Source organism: Thermobia domestica, chromosome 7 (assembly GCF_964235325.1).
Source record: "Thermobia domestica chromosome 7, izTheDome1.hap1.1, whole genome shotgun sequence".
Taxonomy (NCBI): domain Eukaryota; kingdom Metazoa; phylum Arthropoda; class Insecta; order Zygentoma; family Lepismatidae; genus Thermobia; species Thermobia domestica.
In genome coordinates this window covers 60,113,879-60,132,138 of record NC_137460.1, presented here as the reverse complement: position 1 = coordinate 60,132,138, position 18,260 = coordinate 60,113,879, and the positions used below count along the sequence as shown (strand labels likewise).

The following is an 18,260-nucleotide window of genomic DNA, read 5'->3' as shown; positions in this document are numbered from 1 at the left end:
ATTAAGCTGAACAAAACTATATGGGTGAGTATAAATTTTTATGCGTAATTGTCGAGAAAAGAAAACTTTTTTTTGTAAACATAAAAACTGATACTATACAAGGTGTGACCAAAACGTATGGTGAATGTAGTTGCACAGTGCTATCTATGGATGTTGTAGCCATTTCAACTAGTAAGCCCGGTAGCAGAGACGTACGCAGGAATTTATTTCGGGAGGGGTCTAAAACGTTTCGGGGAGGTCCAAATACAATTTGAGCCTAAATTATATGAAAATTTCTAAAATTGCCCCTAAAAGTAGACTACATTTACAAAAAAAGTCGGGATTTCGGGGAGGGGTCCGGACCCCCAGGACCCACCCCCTGGGTACGCCCCTGTCCGGTAGCCTAAACCTTTGGTACATTCAGTGTCGAGTTTGAACGAGTTGTGACATGTTTAGTTGACTTCCAGACGCAGAAGAGTGAGGACGTGTTAAGAGTGTCTGCCGCACGCCAACATAAAGTTTTGTTCTAAGCTTAAAAAAAAAAAAAAAAAAAAAGCCAAAAAAGCTCACGAAATGTCGAAATGAGAGAATGACGATGAAGCGGGGGCACAAGTAGCATGAGTGATTCAAAAGCGGCAAGGAGTCAGTTGAAAATGAGCAACTATCGAGATGTCTTTCGGCGTCAAAAAACAGATGAAAACGTGCAAGAAATGACACAAATGATTTGTTCGAACAGGCGAATGTCTATTCGAAGTCTTTCTGAAGAACTAAACACCTCGTATGGGTCCGTGAAAAACATTTTAACCGCCGATTAAAAAGACAAATGACTTCCTTCTTCACCACGAAAACGCTCCATGCCACACTTTGCTTTTGATCCGCGAGTTTTGAGCCGAAAAAATATTCCTGTCTGTTCACAGAGCTCCTCTCCGGATATAGCACCATACGACTTCTAACTCTTCTCAAAAAAATAAACCGTACTAAAAAGAATACGTTTTGACACCATTCCTACCATTGAGAGGGCCACGACAGAGCAGCTGAACGCCCTTCCAAAAGAAGCCTTCCAGAAATGCTTCCAGTCACGGATTCAACGTTGAGATAAGAGTATTGCTAGCCAAGGACAGTACTTTGAAGGAGATTAAATCAATTCCATGTAAGCTTATTACCTTGTTTCTAATGAAATTATTCACCATATATTTTTTTTTTTTATCACACTTTGTAAGATAACTACGCCACTATTAGGATAAAACTGATAACTATACGCTGATCAAGCTTTTCATTACAGCACTAACAAACTTATAGTATGCTGTATGGTTAATGCGATATAGCCCAAAATTATGTTCTAAAATATTTCTGTTTTACTGCTGTATAACATTGTGCAATGATTCCGGTATATTTTTTGAAATAATAGATACATTGATCTGAACCAAATTTTGAATTTTCCTACCTTGGTCTGTCTTGGATTTATACTTGATTGTCCTATTTTAATTGTATTTGGTTCTTGGTTCTCATTGTTATTTGAGGATCTAATCATTTCCTTCTTTTTTCTTTTATTGTTACCATTTTTCCTTACTTTATGCACAAACAGGACAAATAATTCGATATAGGATAATCTATTATAGGGAGCTAGCTTGTTTACCAGCGGGGGCTGAGGTAAAGGGGGGAAATTTCAACAATTTTTTCTGCCTGACTTTTGCAATACTCCCTTACCCTCCTCTATATCTCAGCGTTGCCAGGGTTAAAAAATTGTCACATGAGTGTCATTCTGAAGAGTTAGTGTGAGTTGGTTATTTGTTGTGTGCTGTCGTGGTTGCGGTTTTGTTGCTTATTATTCATTTGACAATGGCTTCACAGTGTAAGAGAGGGCAAAGTATACACAGCGAAGCTAGAGAAGTAATAAGGAAGGCCATAGTGCAGTGCGATGAAGAAATGAGGGAGAAAAAAAAACTGAAGTATTTGTTATCACAGCCTAATTTGCATGTGTCCACGTATACAGGGATCTTCGATAGGGATTGTATAATTGCATAAACTCTTTGAATTAAGTGAGTATTAGCTGAATTTTTTGACAACGCACTGGCAACCCTGCCCAGGACCGTCGAGTGACCGTTTCTTGGTGACGGGGTGGGGCACCTGTCAATCAACTCTGAATTCCTCAGCCTCGCATCAAAGCCAACTCCCTATAATACTAGGTCTACTTTGTAAGAAACATCTAGAACTGGTAATTCAACAATTATGCCGAATAACATAAACAGATTTAAATACAAAGGATTCATACAGATTATACCTATATCTATGAGAAATTAATGTCACGTGTAGTAATAAAAATCAAAATTATTTTCATATAATCGATATTTTTTTTCTCCATCGTTTGTAATAAAATCTACATTTTTATATTTTCGTGTGTATAATTTATCTTGTTTTTAAACTGTACAAGCTATTGTGAACAATGAATACACTAGAACATAGGTAGGCCTATATACAGTTCATCTTTGTATTTCTTTACATAGCTAATTGTCTTATTAATACACTATAATTTATGATACATCATTTATAATCTTAACATCACTAATCCAATGTAATCAGATATTGATTTCACTGTCAAAGGAAAGGTTCGGTCCAGTACTTCACAGTATTTCCACCCTTTTCAATAATAGCAACACTCGAGAACGCCGCTTTCACTTTGCTTCTGTGTTTAATGTCCTTGGGTTTTAAGACTGACCGGTGGTTGCTAAAAATTCGACTTGGCGTTAAAATCGATTTCTGACTCAGACCCGTAGCTTCTAAGAATTTTTCGTAGCTTCCGTGTAAATGTAATTGACGTCTGGGATCAGAGTTTGATTCCGCGGATGCCACTTGTTGGCTTTCTGCCCCGTCACCAGAGTGTCGATTGGAACTTCCGTTGCTAGAAGAACAGTGACTCGAGTTTGAACTAGTCGACTCTACTTCTTCGAGACGAAACTCCTCAAAATTACACTGAAGCGAGTTTACTTCTTGGTATAACGGTTCTGATGATTCTGAATGATCGGATTTTGATTCGGCACCAATTCCATTAGCACGCACGTTCTCGTATTCCGGTTCGGTATTGGTATTTGACTCTACGGAGTCATCAGAAGAGGATGGTTCTTGTTGTTTCAACTCTGAGATAATACTGCTTCCCGCTGATCCCGTTATTAGAGAAGATACGGACGAACTTATTCGTATGGGAGGAGATGCGTGTGTCTTTTTGCACGATGAATTAGTAGCTTCAACCGTATCATGAGACGCATTTTCCACGCACTCAACAGAGGGTTCCAGGGTTCTTGTTGAAGGTACCGTTTGGGAGGTAGACACGCTTACACGCGTAAGTTTATCGTTCACTGACATTTTGTTATCAATAACGCGACGCCGAAGACGTTGATTTGTTTTCTTCAGCCGTGCAATTTCCTGTTGTTGTTTATGAATCAGCTTGTCCTTATCACACATCTGCTGTTGAAGTTTCTTTTGTTCGCGACGAAGTTCTGCCTCGAACACCAGAAGAGTCCTCAACACACGAGACAACTGTTGTTCCTTCAAATCCCGCGCAGCCCGTAGCTCGGCCTCTTTCTCTTGTAGTTTAGTAGAAAAAGCAGCTACCAGTTGTCGGAAGCGCACGTTCTGTAGCCTCAATGCTTCTTTGGTCTTTGCTAACACCAATCGACAACCTTCCAACTCGCGCTTCAAAGCCAACGCCTCTGAGTCGACCTGGAAATATACAAACAACAAAAGGGCGTATTAGTACAATATTTGGCACAGCAAATTTAGAAATTGCACTTACAAATTCGAACAAGAATAAACAATATATACAATGTAAACAATATAAACAATGTATTTGGCTAAAGTATAGTAAATATTACTTGGATCTCTAATATCAATACTTAAGAGAAGGCAAGAGAGGGTGCAGCTAACATGGCTTAAAATGGTTTCGATTTAAAATGAACCACAAACGCTCTTCGTTATACAGGATATATCAAAAGTTCAAGGCCATAGGACAACTTTGTTACGAATAAAGATATGAAAAAGTGGACCACGAAGAAAATTGTTGGAAACGCGTAGTTTTCAATTTAAAATGGTGGATTTTTTTCAACTACACCAGCCCTTTTGGGCTTCACACTGGTAAAATCCGTTGATTCCGCTATGGAAATTATTATATGTTTGCCACCACTGTCTCGACAACGTGCAAGTTGTTCTATTTGCTCCGAATACTGTAGATGTGACTGTGACGTTACATAGCATTTCGTTGAAAATGAACGATATAGCCTACACAGTTCAGTTCTTACAAAGTAGTGAAGGATGAATATTAGGAGATAAAATACAGTAGAGTCCCGAAAACTCGGCCTAATATGGACCGGAGGGTGGCTGATTTTGTGAAAATAATGGGTTATCGGGAATGGGTTAAAAAAAATATGTACAAGTGTTTCCTCAGAAAATACAGTACTTACTTGTTTTTTTTTTTTTTTTTTTTTTTTTTTTGAGAATATAACAGAATAAACTGCCCAATTGCCCTTAAACAAAGGAAAAGTACGTACTGTATGAGGCATAGAGCATTTACTATACATGAAAATAAAAATTAATGAATAAACACTGTACAGTAATTTACCTGATAAGACAGACCTTAGAAAAATACTTTATAAAGGCATAAAGCTGTCTATAATAACGTGGACAATGACCTTGAATGGGTCTTTTTTTTTTTTTTTTTTTTTTTGCCCTGCCAGGTTGTGGCCGAGTTTTCCGATCTGCCGGGTTATCGAGTGCCGAGTTTTAGGAACTCTACTGTAATAGGTAAAGATAATTACTTTTATCTTTTCCCTAAAGGAAAGAAAACAAAACAATAATAATAGTAAACTTCTCATATTGTATAGCCATCGACGGCTACGGTATATCCATAAAACTTGGTTACAACCTGCAGTTAAGTGTTTTCCGTATTACAAATTAAATCCTGTATTATTTATCAGATAATCTTAACATGGCTAACAATGTGGAATTATTTATTAAGACTAAAAACAAAGAAAAAAATACGGTCGTTGAATTCCTGAATTAAGACATAAATCATGCCAGTGTATATAGATCGCATTATCACTTGAAAGTTAATAATCTTTCCCATTGCTGTCAGTTCGTCTTGGGTGATTCCGTTAGTGTATATATTAGTTACATTATTTCAAATAATACACCAAAAGTGTTGGAACAAACTAATTAATTAGTTAATGGAAACCTTCATTTAACAAAGTTTTATTCTCTATGTTGCGTAATGCTGAATTAATTGCGATTTGTAATCGTCATTATATGAAATATCCCTCCATAATTAATTATGTTCAACGAATTTTATGAAAATTCACAGTTAACTTACTGACTTAATCAAAGCTACTGTAGCTGAATTACGTGTATTATCTTTTCAATTATTAAAGAAAGGGAGAAAATCACTAATCACTTTGTGCTTTCGAAATGGAACTGTTCTGTATTACTGATTTCAATAATTTGCCTCAATTATAATCAAGTTCATCTTTAAAGAAAGAAAAAAACAGAAGATACCTTCCTTGTTCTTATACGTACAAAAGTTATTTATTAGTGAGTTGGACGATTGAAATTTTGCATTCAGTATGTGTGTCAATAGAAATTCTCCTCTAAATCTAGTCATATTTATTATATTTTTAAAAATGGTTTCAATTTGATTGGTTGGTTAGAATTCAGCGACCCTCTACAGCACAGAGGCTCTATATAACACAGTGGAACCTGAACCATCGTAATGTGTTCGAATTTCAACTTTCTTCTACTAGGAACCGAACCAGGAACCCCGTGCAAGAAATGTGCACACGCTATCCACGAAACCAGAGTGAAGGGCATATACAGTAGCTAATTTGATGATTTTTTTAAAATCTAAAAGTGATAGCACGTGCTTGCACCTTAAAATTTCATTATTTTGGTAAAATGTTCACTCAATCCTTCCAACCATAGAGAGCTTTCTATGACCCTGATTGTAACAAAACAAAACCATTTGGCGTAACAGTCCATTTTGTGGGCCTAAGCCTACTCCAGCGCCATCCGTTAGCGACTGGATGAACTACGTACACCCTAGCGGCGAGCACGTAAAACTTTCTAGACATACTGGCCGTCACATCTTGTTTTCGCGTGACTCCCCAGTTTGCCTCACGACCATGCGGACATGAGTCCAACGCTGTAACCACTAGACTATAGTGCCCAATCCTGATTGTAACAAGTCAAGATAAGTCTCGTACTAAATTGATATTAGATCTTCCGTTTAACGTTCCTCGATTATGTCTCGTAGTTTAAAAATTGAATGATAAACAAGCAAGTAAGGAATTGCACTAAGGATTTTTCCTATAGAAAATCCGGAAAGTCGAAATTTAGCAAGATGCTGTTTTATCACACACAAGATATTTTTGCACCAGGCTACGTATAGGTTCGTTGCTTACCACGCCCAATCTGTACAGCCGCAAATAGACAGGAACCATGTGTAACCACACAGGCTTGAGTGGAAATTAAAATCATAAATATATCAAGGCCCTGTATATGAACTAAATGTACAAAATACAACAACAATAATAATGAACTAAGTAATCAGTTAGATTAACATATATTTACTTGCACACATCCATTTTTTTTTTAAAAAAAAAATAAGACTCTCACATTCTATGGAAGCTATCTGCAATTGGCCAATATACAGGTGTGACGTAGGTTTTTAGATCAGAGGCCAGGAGAAACAGAACGGTTGAGAAAAGAAGGAGGAAGGACACGGGATAGAAAAAAATGGAATAAAGTACAAGTTAGCAGTGTACGACTAGTCGCAAAACCATCGACTACGCATTGTTCCTATCAACACTGTCTTCTGTCAAACGTTAAGATCTGCTGTCTTCTCCTCCTCGCTTAGTCTTTGTGGTCTGTCAAAAAGTCCGAGCCCTCCCCAGAGGTTTCATGATGTGGGGCAGTGTTTCTCGAACTGTGGTCTTCGAGGCCTGCATTTTGTGGTTCTCTTAGACTGAACATTAGTCGATAAAATCGGGAAAAAATAAACTTAAAATGAATCACGTATCACACATACTATAGTTAAGAACTTCAAATAGGTATAGATTATGCAAACAATAGTTCATATACAATAATAAGATGATTATATAAATACTAATAGTTTTCAGTTATTTTCTTTTTAAATACTAAAGTATATTTTCTTCTATTAATCTATATAAATAAAATTGAAAGTGATTATGTTTGTGACTTAATAACTCTTGAATCACCCGACTGATCTCGATCAAATTTTAAACATAGATGAGGTTCGGGTCTGGGATGTTTTTTTATCATTTCACTTTGACGGTACAACTTAGGGGAGGGGGAATATATATATATATATAAAAGTGATCCAAAATGACTGATATTAGTGTCGAATACATAATTTGCGGGGTCGCTGAGATGAACAGTGACACTTTCGGTGCCGTTTAAATCCAAATTCAGCCCCCAAGGGGGATGGTGACATATAAATATATTTGAAAATGTCCGATATTAGTGTCGAATTCATAGTTTTTGGGGATTGTATGTTGATTTGTGACAGTTTTGATGCCCTTTATGTCCAAAATGAAACATATTCTCCCCGTGCGAAGAACGAATATTCTTGTAGTTTCAAAATAAAATTAAATATTATTCAGTATACTTGTATAGTAACATTTATACAACTATGCTGAAAATATTATTTGCTTTTGAAACGGACAAGAATTGGATGCTCTAATGAACATTCTAACTTATGTATAAAATTTCTCCCTAGGGCCGCGGTGGTTCACTGGTAGAGCGCTCACTTCTAGTTCGATCCCAGCTCTCGTCGAGTGGGTTTTGTTGTGAACGAACATCGTTTGTGTGAGTTTTCTTGGGATTCGCCCATTTTCTCCTACGTTCTTCAATCTGTCATTATTATCCCTGTCTCCTTTACCCTCAGAGCATAATCGTGGGACGTTACTTAAAAAAAATAAAAAAGATGATCCCTACCTGCGAAATGTTTGAGAAACACTAATGGAAGAAGTAGGAATTTTCGAGTATGTCTACAAGTTTTCAATGAAATCAAATTTGTGATCAAAGTATTTTCTTGGTTTATGCATGAAAAATAAAATATATTAAAAGTAAAAAAGAGCTTAGCATCTGAATTATCACAATAAGTTACCAGTATATAGCGGCAGTCTCGAGGAGTGTTGTTTGTATATTTGATTTTACACAACATTGGAAACTCTTTTTTTATAATCAATGTCAATTGCCAGAAGATGAAAAATGGAAGTAGCATGTTGGGCATGCAGGCCATTCACCTGATTTTTACTCAATTTTTCTTTTCCTCTCCACTCCCAACTGTTTTGTTGCATGGTTTTCTTGTTGGATAAAGAAAGATTCTTCTTGTTCTTCTCGTATAGCGCCAAGAAAAGAAAGAAAGAAGAAAACCTGCATGACCAGTAAATGATGTAACGACAATGGCGGAGGCGTGCAGCATTCCATCGCGAGAGCTCTATGTTGAGTGAGCGAGCAACGCAGTGTTTCCAACATGTACCTTCTGAACGTACCTAAATGAAGCACAGAAAAATAAAATAAAATAAAATCTTTGAGTTTTACGTTCCACGGTCATGCTGGGCAAGCTAAAGAAGACGGTGGTGATGAGAAATGAATGACATGATGGAATGAAGAAAGTGGGAGGAAACAGGAGAACCCCGAGAAAACCCACGCACACGGCGTTTGTCCACCACAAAGTTCACTTGGCGCGAGCTGCACCAGAGATGAACGCTCCACCACTGAGCCACTTCGGCCCTATGAAGCACGGAATCTGGCTAAAAACGGCCACACTGAACTCAAATCAGGTGTGCCCTTAGGCGGGTATTGGAGGACATCATTTTTCATTGAAAATTACATAAATCTACATTTATTATGAAAATAAAAAAATTGGAAATGAAGGGAGATGATGTGAGAACATTTTTTAAAGGGGAGAGAAGCTATATTTTTGTATATCGAAAGGATATTATAGCAAGCTACACTTCGTTTCAATTCATATAAAGAAAAAAGAAAAAAACAATAAATTTTAATTGAAAAAGATTCTGCTAAAAACAAATGGCTAGAAGTTGGTGATTACTAATGCAAGATGGCCAAAATTATACAGCTAAGAATTTTTTTCTAGCCAGTGGCGCACGTAAAGGGAGTTACAGGCATTACACTCCTTTTCGGTAAGATATTATGGGAAAATAATTATTTACTATATTAAAATATGAATTCAAAACCACACGTATTCTGAAACGATATGAACTTCCGTGCTTGAACCCATTTTTGATTAAATTGTGTCTATGAAAATGACTAGATTTAGCCATAAAATGACTGAATTGGCAACACTGATTCCATCGCGAAGAGTGAGCAAGAAGCTGGGCTGGAGCCGCGCTCTTTGCTTTGGGATTGTCGTCGTTAACTTCGAGCCAGAAAGGCAAAGAAGTTAATACTACAAGAGAAGAGAGAGAGAGAGGGAATTAAAAAAAAGTATCAACAGCAACATCAAGAATGAAGGCAGGCGCCTGAAGCACGTGGGAATGAGAACGGCGTTCTGGAATTCCATGTTGCTCCAGGTGTTCGGGGCCTACATGGAGATGAATTGGCAGCTGCCTGGCCTCATGACAGGGTTTCCATCGTCCTCGTATCATTATTTGGAATTGATTCTACTTCTCTTTGATGGTGTAATATATCAAAAGGTACATTCTTGTGAAAACTCTGGTTCATATATATTGTACTGTTCTCGCTGAAAAAAGGAAGTGATACAATCTTCTGATTTAAGTCACTGTTTGGACAACAACCCTCTTCATGTTAAAATATTTTCTTTCTCTTTGTTCTCAACTGTATCTATCCACTTTTTTTCAAAATAATAAGAGAATACGATGGCTCAGTGGTAGAACGCTTACCTTTCATGCGTGGGGACCCTGGTTCGATCCCCGGCCAAGTAAGTTTGTGGTAGACAGCATCATGTACGTAAGTTTTCTCGGGTACTGCCGTTTCCTCCTACTTTCTCATTCCACTATTTCTTCCATCATCATCCGTCTCCCTTAGCCTAATCATGGGGCCGCGGCGGCTCAGTGGTAGAGCGTTCACCTCTGGTGTCTTGCGTCCTTGGTTCGATCCTAGCTGGCGCCAAGTGAACTTTGTGGTGGACAAACACCGTGTGTGAGGGTTTTCTCGCGATTCTCCTGTTTTCTCCCATTTTCTTCATTTCATTCATTTCTCATCATCACCTAGCCTAGCCAGCATAACTGTGGAACGTGAAACTTCAAGATTTCATTTCCCTTAGCCTAACAACCATAACGTGGAAGGTCAAGGTGAAAGGTTTTTAAAATAATAAATACTGCGGAACAGAGCCGGCCTTATATATATATATATATATATATATATATATATATATATATATATATATATATAGTGGCGGATCCAAGAGGGGCCTATAGGATATATATAGGGGCCGCTCAGGTATACACTGGATAAAATGGGCTTAAATCATATCATATCCTGGACCCCTCCCTTTATATATATATTTTACACTTTGGCTTTCTCTGTTGGTCTAATCGTTATACCCATTTTCCTTTATAACGATCTTCCATCTGGAAAATATTCTGGTGTAAAGGCTTACCCTGTTCATTGCCTATAGCTGCTAATTTTTCAGAGAAATAACTCAAATGGAAATGCAGACAATGAATGAATTTTAAAATACATATTTTATCCTTGTGTCACAATTTTTCAAGAAGGTTCTGTACCAGTATTTCATAGTTTTCTTCTCTTACAAGTGAACCTATCGAATTCTAGTTTGTTGACCCAACTTGGCAGAGAAGTGTGGAATATCAAGAAACGAACATAAGCAAAATTTAAAGTGCTTCCGTCCATAAAGACGGCCGCAGTGGCCAAAATCTGATTGATTAGAATAATCCAGAATAATGTGTTTCAAGTGGTGAAAATTTCATTTTATTTGTAAAACGGGTAAAGGGATGAAAAACAAACACACTTCACTAACACCGGAAGGAAGTAGACATCTATTTGAGGGTATGCCTATCATGACAGCCATCTTGTATCTCGCTCGACTTTTTTAAATAGGAAGAAGGTCATGTAATATATTAAATTGAGCTAGAATTTTACGAGAAATACAATGGTGAAGTCTTGTTTTCATAATTTATATTTGTAAGACATAATGAAATGAACACTGATATGAATTCGTTGGTTCAAAGATTTTATAACAGCTGTATTTTTTGAAAAGAATTTAAGTCAGGAAAACTTTATTAATGTACGCTAGTAAGAAGATCGTAAGTAGCTACTTATGAAAGGCACAATCAGCTTGAAATCGTTATCGACTGCAGACAAAACCAAATGGTGATGAGACCATCATAAACCTTAAGGAACTGATGGAAGATGGATGACTTATTTTCCATTGGATTAACCGAGTTAGAAGATAAACCTTCATAAGCAGCTACGCTTTCAGTGCGCACTACTACATATTTGGTTTTCCTCACCTGATTTAAAAAAATATATATAGGCCTATATCTACGGGATTTTTTACAAGAAAGGACAAAGTTTGTCCTCTGTTTTTGTACTTTTTATATAGCTATAATAAGAGAAAGGATATGCAAAGAAGTCGCACTGAGGCTGATTTATTTAATACTATCTCGGTATTATTTACGGTAGTATCGCATGACTTAATCAGTAAGAACATCATTAACTTTTACTTAGTGGGGTGTTCAAAATAAAAGAGGGTATGTACCCAGAATAATGATATACATTTTTACACAAACTCAAAGAAAATAATATTTTTAAGCCAGTTATGTATGTAAGGAAATTTGGGGTGTGCAAAGTACTCCCTGGATATATCTATTTTTACAACAGAAGGTGTAAACATAAAAAAATAAACTACTGCAGCACTAAATTCAGAAAAAAAAGTTCATGCCCGGAAACTTAATATAAACTATTAATTTACTTGTTAGGAAGAGGCCATACCCTCCCTTGTGGAGTCCATGGATCTATATTGCAATATATTGTTGTGTGTACTTGACAACCGAGAGTACCAGAGCCATCCTAACGGTACCATGGCCACTTGGCGGAGGCCCCGCGAGCAGAATGGCATGTATTAGGAGCAAAATTTAGTCATAGGGACAACAAACACACTTGTTTGCTCTGAGGCCTAACGGCACTGGAGAGTAGATTAGATTGAACAGTAGAGTAGACGACACTAGCGCGGGGCCCTCTTAGGCGCGGGGCCCGATTAGAAGAAATCGGTCTAATCGGCTTAAAGCCGGCCTTGCTGTGGAAATCGTCGAATAAGTTATTGCAAATTAATATGAAATTTTCTAATACAATATTTGATATGATTTCTGTGAAAGTTTATACATTAACGGTATGAAATACCCGCGCCATCTTTGTTTTTTAAGCTCATTGATTTGTATTGGTGATTTTTTGAATGATAAAAAATGTTAATGGTTTGTAATTTTACAGATTTCTTCTTCAAATCTATTTCTTACTTTGTTCCTTACTTGTTGAAAATTAAATTTCCCTGTATACAATTTTAATATTTAATAATCAAACTTATATGGGATGTATCAAAAGTTCGGGCAATACACCAACTCCATTATAATGGGTAAAGATATAAAGAATATCGAAGAGAGAAAAGTTGTTGGGAAATAGGTGGTTTTCAGTCTAAAATGGTGGAATTTTTCCAATTGTTCCTGCTATTTGGTTTCCACGCTGGTAATGCGCCCTATGTTAACTGAAACACGCAACGTTGCCACTTTGGCAGGCTGTTTCCTTGTGCCTTTACTATACCGAAATTAGTGTCGCCAACTGGCCGGAAATATTGCTGTTTTGATTAAAGCCGGTGACCTTTACAAACTTCCTATCAGCCTCTTTATGACCGGTTTTTTTCAAGTTTGTATCTAGTTCGAGGCAATTTCATGTAGTTCAAAGTATACATTTAAAACGCAACTTTCATTCTGTAAATCTAAAACTGTTACCTTTCACCATTTTTCAACGATTAATAGACCTATATTTTGTTCATGTGTTTCGATAATTTTAGAGAAGACAGGGACTGTATCAGAGAAATTTTGAAATTTACTTGTAAGGAATTTTATATATTTATTGAGAATGAAAAAGGAATTCTTAAAGCAATTTTCTGTAGTTAAAGAATAAATTTCATTTTCCAAATCTAAAATTGTCACATAAATATTAATATACTTTTGTTCATATGTCTCGATAATTTTAAAGAAGTGGCAGTTACCGGTAAATACAATAAAGTGATCAATGCCGATTTCAAGCACAATATAATTATCTGTAAAGGTTATTAGCGAATGAACTAGGGATATGCAGAATACAGGTGCTAATGCACTTCTGTTCATGATAATACATTTCCTTCCCATGGATGGGTTGAAACAGAGATACTTCACACCAGTGGCGTAGCACGGTTTTGCGGGCCCCCCTGCAAAGTATAGAGAAGGGGCCCTAGTTGTAAAGCCGATAGAAGTAAGGTTGAAGTTCTACTTCTTTAAATCTTTATTCATCGCAAGACTTCGGGGCCCCGTATACCTCGGGGCCCCCCCGCAATGCGGGGGTTGCGGGGGCAGCTGCTACGCCACTGCTTCACACTTAGGCCTCTATCAAAGGAAATTTTGAGGGGATGCCGGTTTTTTTATTTTCCAGAGTTGGCAACCCTAACCGAAATATTCAAATCAACATCAAGACATAGCAACTAGCAATGTCACATGTGGGGGCGCGGTGACTCAGTGGTAGAGCATTCACCTCCGGTGCTTGGGGCCTCTGGTTCGATCCCAGCTCGCGCCGTGTGGACTTTGTGGTGGACAAACACCGTGCTCGTGGGTTTTCTCGGGGTTCTCCCGTTTACCCCCACTTTCTTCATTCCACCATTTCACTCATCTCTCATTATCACCGTCTCCTTTAGCCTAACCGGCATAACCGTGGGATGTAAAACTTAAAGATAACTTAATGTCACATGTACCCACGTAGAGGAGTTTTGTTAGAATATTCAAAATATAACTGATTTGCATGCAACCCATCTGACTTTACGTACAGTTGGGTTGCATACTACCAAGGAACAAATTTAGTATGCAACCCAACTCGAATAATCCCCTGTGGGAATACGTAAAGGGGGCCATATCTTTGTATCAACTGGATGGATCACAAAAATCGATTTCTAAATTTTAATCCTCTACATCCTGGCTAAAGTTGGTGGTGTACCATTAAGTAGTTCTTGAGACTTCCCGTTTCTCGGATGGACGAGCAAACAAGGTTATTATACAAAGGACTTTTCATTGATTATCCAAACTTCTTTTAAACTTACGTTTAAAAAACTTTTTTTTTTTTTAAAAAAAAAAAGAAAAATGTAAACTTTGTGTATTCGCAAAGACAAAGGGCAAAGCTGGATAGTTACTGATGAGTGATGATTAGAAGATTCTGTCTGACAAAAGGAACAAAGCGAGGCAACTATTATTTGTTTTACATTAATGAAGAACGTTAACAAAAGTCAGACAAAATTGTTTGAAAGTGTCTCTTGGGAATTCTGCATATTTTATTTTTTGCGATTTAAACTGGAAACGGTTAAAAAATAAACAATATTATAAATGTTTCAATAATTTTATAAAAGTAAAATTTTTATTGCATTTAAATTACATTTGGTATTTACTGACTTTCAGTCGCTGACTAACATTTAGAAAAAAATAACTTCAAATGCAAGAAAATGGAACACTAGGGCGCACTCGCGTAAGGGGCCCACCGGGTCCGAACCCCCTCAAAAAAACTTTGTAACTCGACATATATTTGCATACTCTCTTAATAAAACTATACTTGTTTGGCAAAGAAATGACTAATGCACACTAAAGATTTGATTTTCTTTATCATTGTTTTACTTTTTTTTGTGAATAAACTATTTATTGCTGTCAGTTTTCGTAAGAGTATAGGCAGCAGTACTTAAAAATACTTATTTTTTTTCGGCTGTAGAATAACACCCATTCGATATTATATAAGCATAATGTCTTCTATGATTAGATCCCCTAAACTTTGGACCCCTCCCCACAAAAAATTCTGGGTGCGCGCCTGTGGAGCACGACAGAAAACTGCTTATGAAAGAGATCCGATGTGACGAATTCGACGCCCAGGTTGGAATAGATTTTAACAGCCAGGTATTTGGTGTTAACACTAATGGCACCAATGGGATATTCGTAGGGACATGTTGCAAAAAAAAAAAAAAAGTATCATTTTAGTATAGGCAACCAACATAACTTTACTGCTGTGCAGGTTGTATAGAATTTAGAAATAGTTATAGATTTTAAACGGGATTCTTGATTCACTTCGTTAATGAACTTGGCTAAGACAATTATTCTAGCTATCTATTGCAGAAAGCAATATTCAACAATTCACTTTTCTTGAAGAGATTGTGTGGAGTAACGGACGAACGGGCTAACATTACAATATTCTAAGTCCCTCTAGCAGAATCTTAATAAATTCTAAAATCTTTAATCAGGACAAACTAACATTACAATCTTCTAAGTCCCTATTTTCGGAATCATAACAAATTCTAAAATCTTTAATCCAGACGGACTAACATTACAATCTTCTACATCCCTCCTAATGTTATCCTAATAAATTCTAAAATCTTTTATCCGGACGGACTAAAATTACAATCTTCTAAGTCCCTACTAACAGAATCCTAATAAATTCTAAAATCTTTAATCCGAACGGCCTAACATTGTAATATTCTAAATTTCTCTAGCGGAATCCAAATAAATTCTAAAATCTTTTGTCCGCACGGATTAACATTACAATCTTCTAAGTCCCTACTAGCGGAATCTTAATAAACTCATAATCTTTGATCAAAAATTAAATTGTCACTTAACCTTCTATGGGAAGGCAAGTCTTCTTGAAGAAAATTCAAAGCCTCAAGGGCCATTACATACTACTTGGGATTTCTGGCTCAATTGACTAATGCGTTACTTAATAGTATAATATGTGCATCGACTTGAATCATTAAACGACATGTTTGTACCTTTTTTTTAGTGATTTTATATAATATATGCATCTGTTGCTACTTTATTTATTTATTTTATTTTATTTTTACTTCTATATTTTGCAGGAAATGCATTTCGTGTAGTTTTACTCTTAATTTCGCGACAAAACCTGCCTGACTCCTTTTTCTAACAAAACAATACCAGTCACAAAGAACCAGTTAATGATCTTTTAAGAGATTTTTCTCTCTTTTTTTTCAGTGTCAATAGAGTGTTTTTCCAGGTATTTAAGAAGTTTTTTTTTATATATATATATACACTTAATGGCAGCATATAAGTTCTCTTTTTCCATTGACCTACAACTAGAAGAGTCAAGTAGCGCTCTTGCTACCATTCCATCAGATTTTTTTTTTTTTTTTTAATTTTCTTCCCTTTTCGCATAAGTACGAAGCACTACCACCAAACCAACCAGACTTCACAGCGAATCAGCATTCAGATATGAAAGCACGTTTTGAGGTCTAGTTTGGATACTCAGCCATGCAGAAACCACAAAGTACTAGCCGTCAACAGGGTTGCCCTGTCTCAATAACTAACTATCACACTTTTTATGGCGACTTCAGAAAAAAGAAAGAAAAAAGAAAATGAATTAAGAAACTTGGTCAATTAAAAAATGAAAATTGGTGTAATTATCAAGTGAAGTTTTATAGTATTCCAACAATAAAATTAAACGTTGTTTAAATCCAAAGAAGAGATGTAGGAAATAATATTATAGTTATTTTACTAACAGAGGCGGTTCTTGAAGGAAGTCATATTGGTAAAAAAAAAATAATAAATTTCGTACCTTACAATCTAAGAGAATAAAACTTCATAGAGTTTCTGAAAACAGTGCACAAGAATTAATATATTAGGTAACCAGCTTTCATTAATTCGTAGCGATAATTTTTTGATTTATACCTATGTCATTTCCTTTAAGAGCCGACACTGTTTTTACAGATTATGAAGATATAGAGGCTTTCTTGACCTTTGCTTTGTATAACTGCATTTGAATTATATAATAATATAGATTTAATTTTAGCCACATACATAAATAAATGAACGTAACAATAATTGGTCACATTGCTTTTCCTGAGACTCCCATAGGAGTATGTAAAAATAATCAAAAACGATAGATATTAGTGTCCAATTCATAATTTTCGGATTGACTGTGATGAAGAATGGCACTCCTTCTGCCCTTTTCGTCCAAGTTCACCCCCATCGGTATGGGAGGTGAGAAAGGATGAGAGGTGAGGGTGGGAAGAGGTAATGTGTAAAAGTAATAGAAGTTAGTGTTCAATCCAAGGTTTTCGGATCGCTAAGATTGATTGATTGATTGAGATTTAATGGGGACGTCAGACGGGTCGCTAAGATTGGTTGATTGAGGAATAACAGACATCAGACAGGTCGCTAAGATTGATTGATTGCGGTTTAATGGAAACATCAGAGGGGTAGCTAAGATTGATTGATTGAGGTTTAATGGGAACGTCAGACGGGTCGCTAAGATTAGTCGACTAAAGTTTAATGACGACGTCAGGCGGGTAGCTAAGATTGATTGATTGATTGAGGTTTAACAGGGACATCAGCCGGTTCGCTAAGATAGGTTGATTCAGGTTTAATGGGGATGTCAGATGAGTCGCTAAGATGGATTGACTGAGGTTTAATGATGACGTCAGACGGGTCGCTAAGATTGGTCGACTGAAGTTTAATGACAACGTCAGACGGGTCGCTAAGATTGATTGATTGGGATTTAATGGGGACGTTAGAAGATCGCTAAGAGATTTTACAGATTTTTATTATCATATTTGCATTGAAATACGTATCTTAAAGGGGACAAGGATTCAAATAGTTCTATAAATCTATTCTCGACGTACGAAGAATGAATATTTGAGGTAATAAAAATTAAATTTGATTTATAGATATATAAATTATATAGCATAACTTAATTTCAGAAAGCGAGGAACATTTAAATAGACATGTCGAATAAAGCAGTAAAATTAAAATACAGTGGGACCTCAATAATTCGAAGCTGGAGGAAATACATAAAAATTCGAGTTATCGAGTTTTTTGAGTAATCAAGGTTCGAGTTATCAAGGTGGTCACAACAAAACTTCGAGATACCGAGGTTCCGCATTCCTCATTAAAAGTGACTATATAACCTCTTTAACTCGAAGTTTTATTCGTTCAAAATCTATACTTTGAAGTTGTGAAAGTTCCAAAGAAGAAGAAGTTATTAGC

The 18,260-nt window shown here is 36.5% G+C and overlaps 1 protein-coding gene across 1 annotated transcript in view; it reads right to left on the bottom strand.

Moving 5' to 3' along the window:
• Positions 1-2,297: 2,297 nt before the first annotated feature.
• Positions 2,298-18,260, bottom strand: part of LOC145690151 (uncharacterized) — a 115,091-nt gene continuing 99,128 nt past the window's right edge. Inside the window, exon 2 of the mRNA XM_081764760.1 lies at positions 2,298-3,696. Coding sequence (XP_081620886.1) covers positions 2,575-3,696 — 1,122 coding nt within the window. The 3' untranslated portion in view covers positions 2,298-2,574. The remainder of the gene's footprint in view (positions 3,697-18,260) is intronic.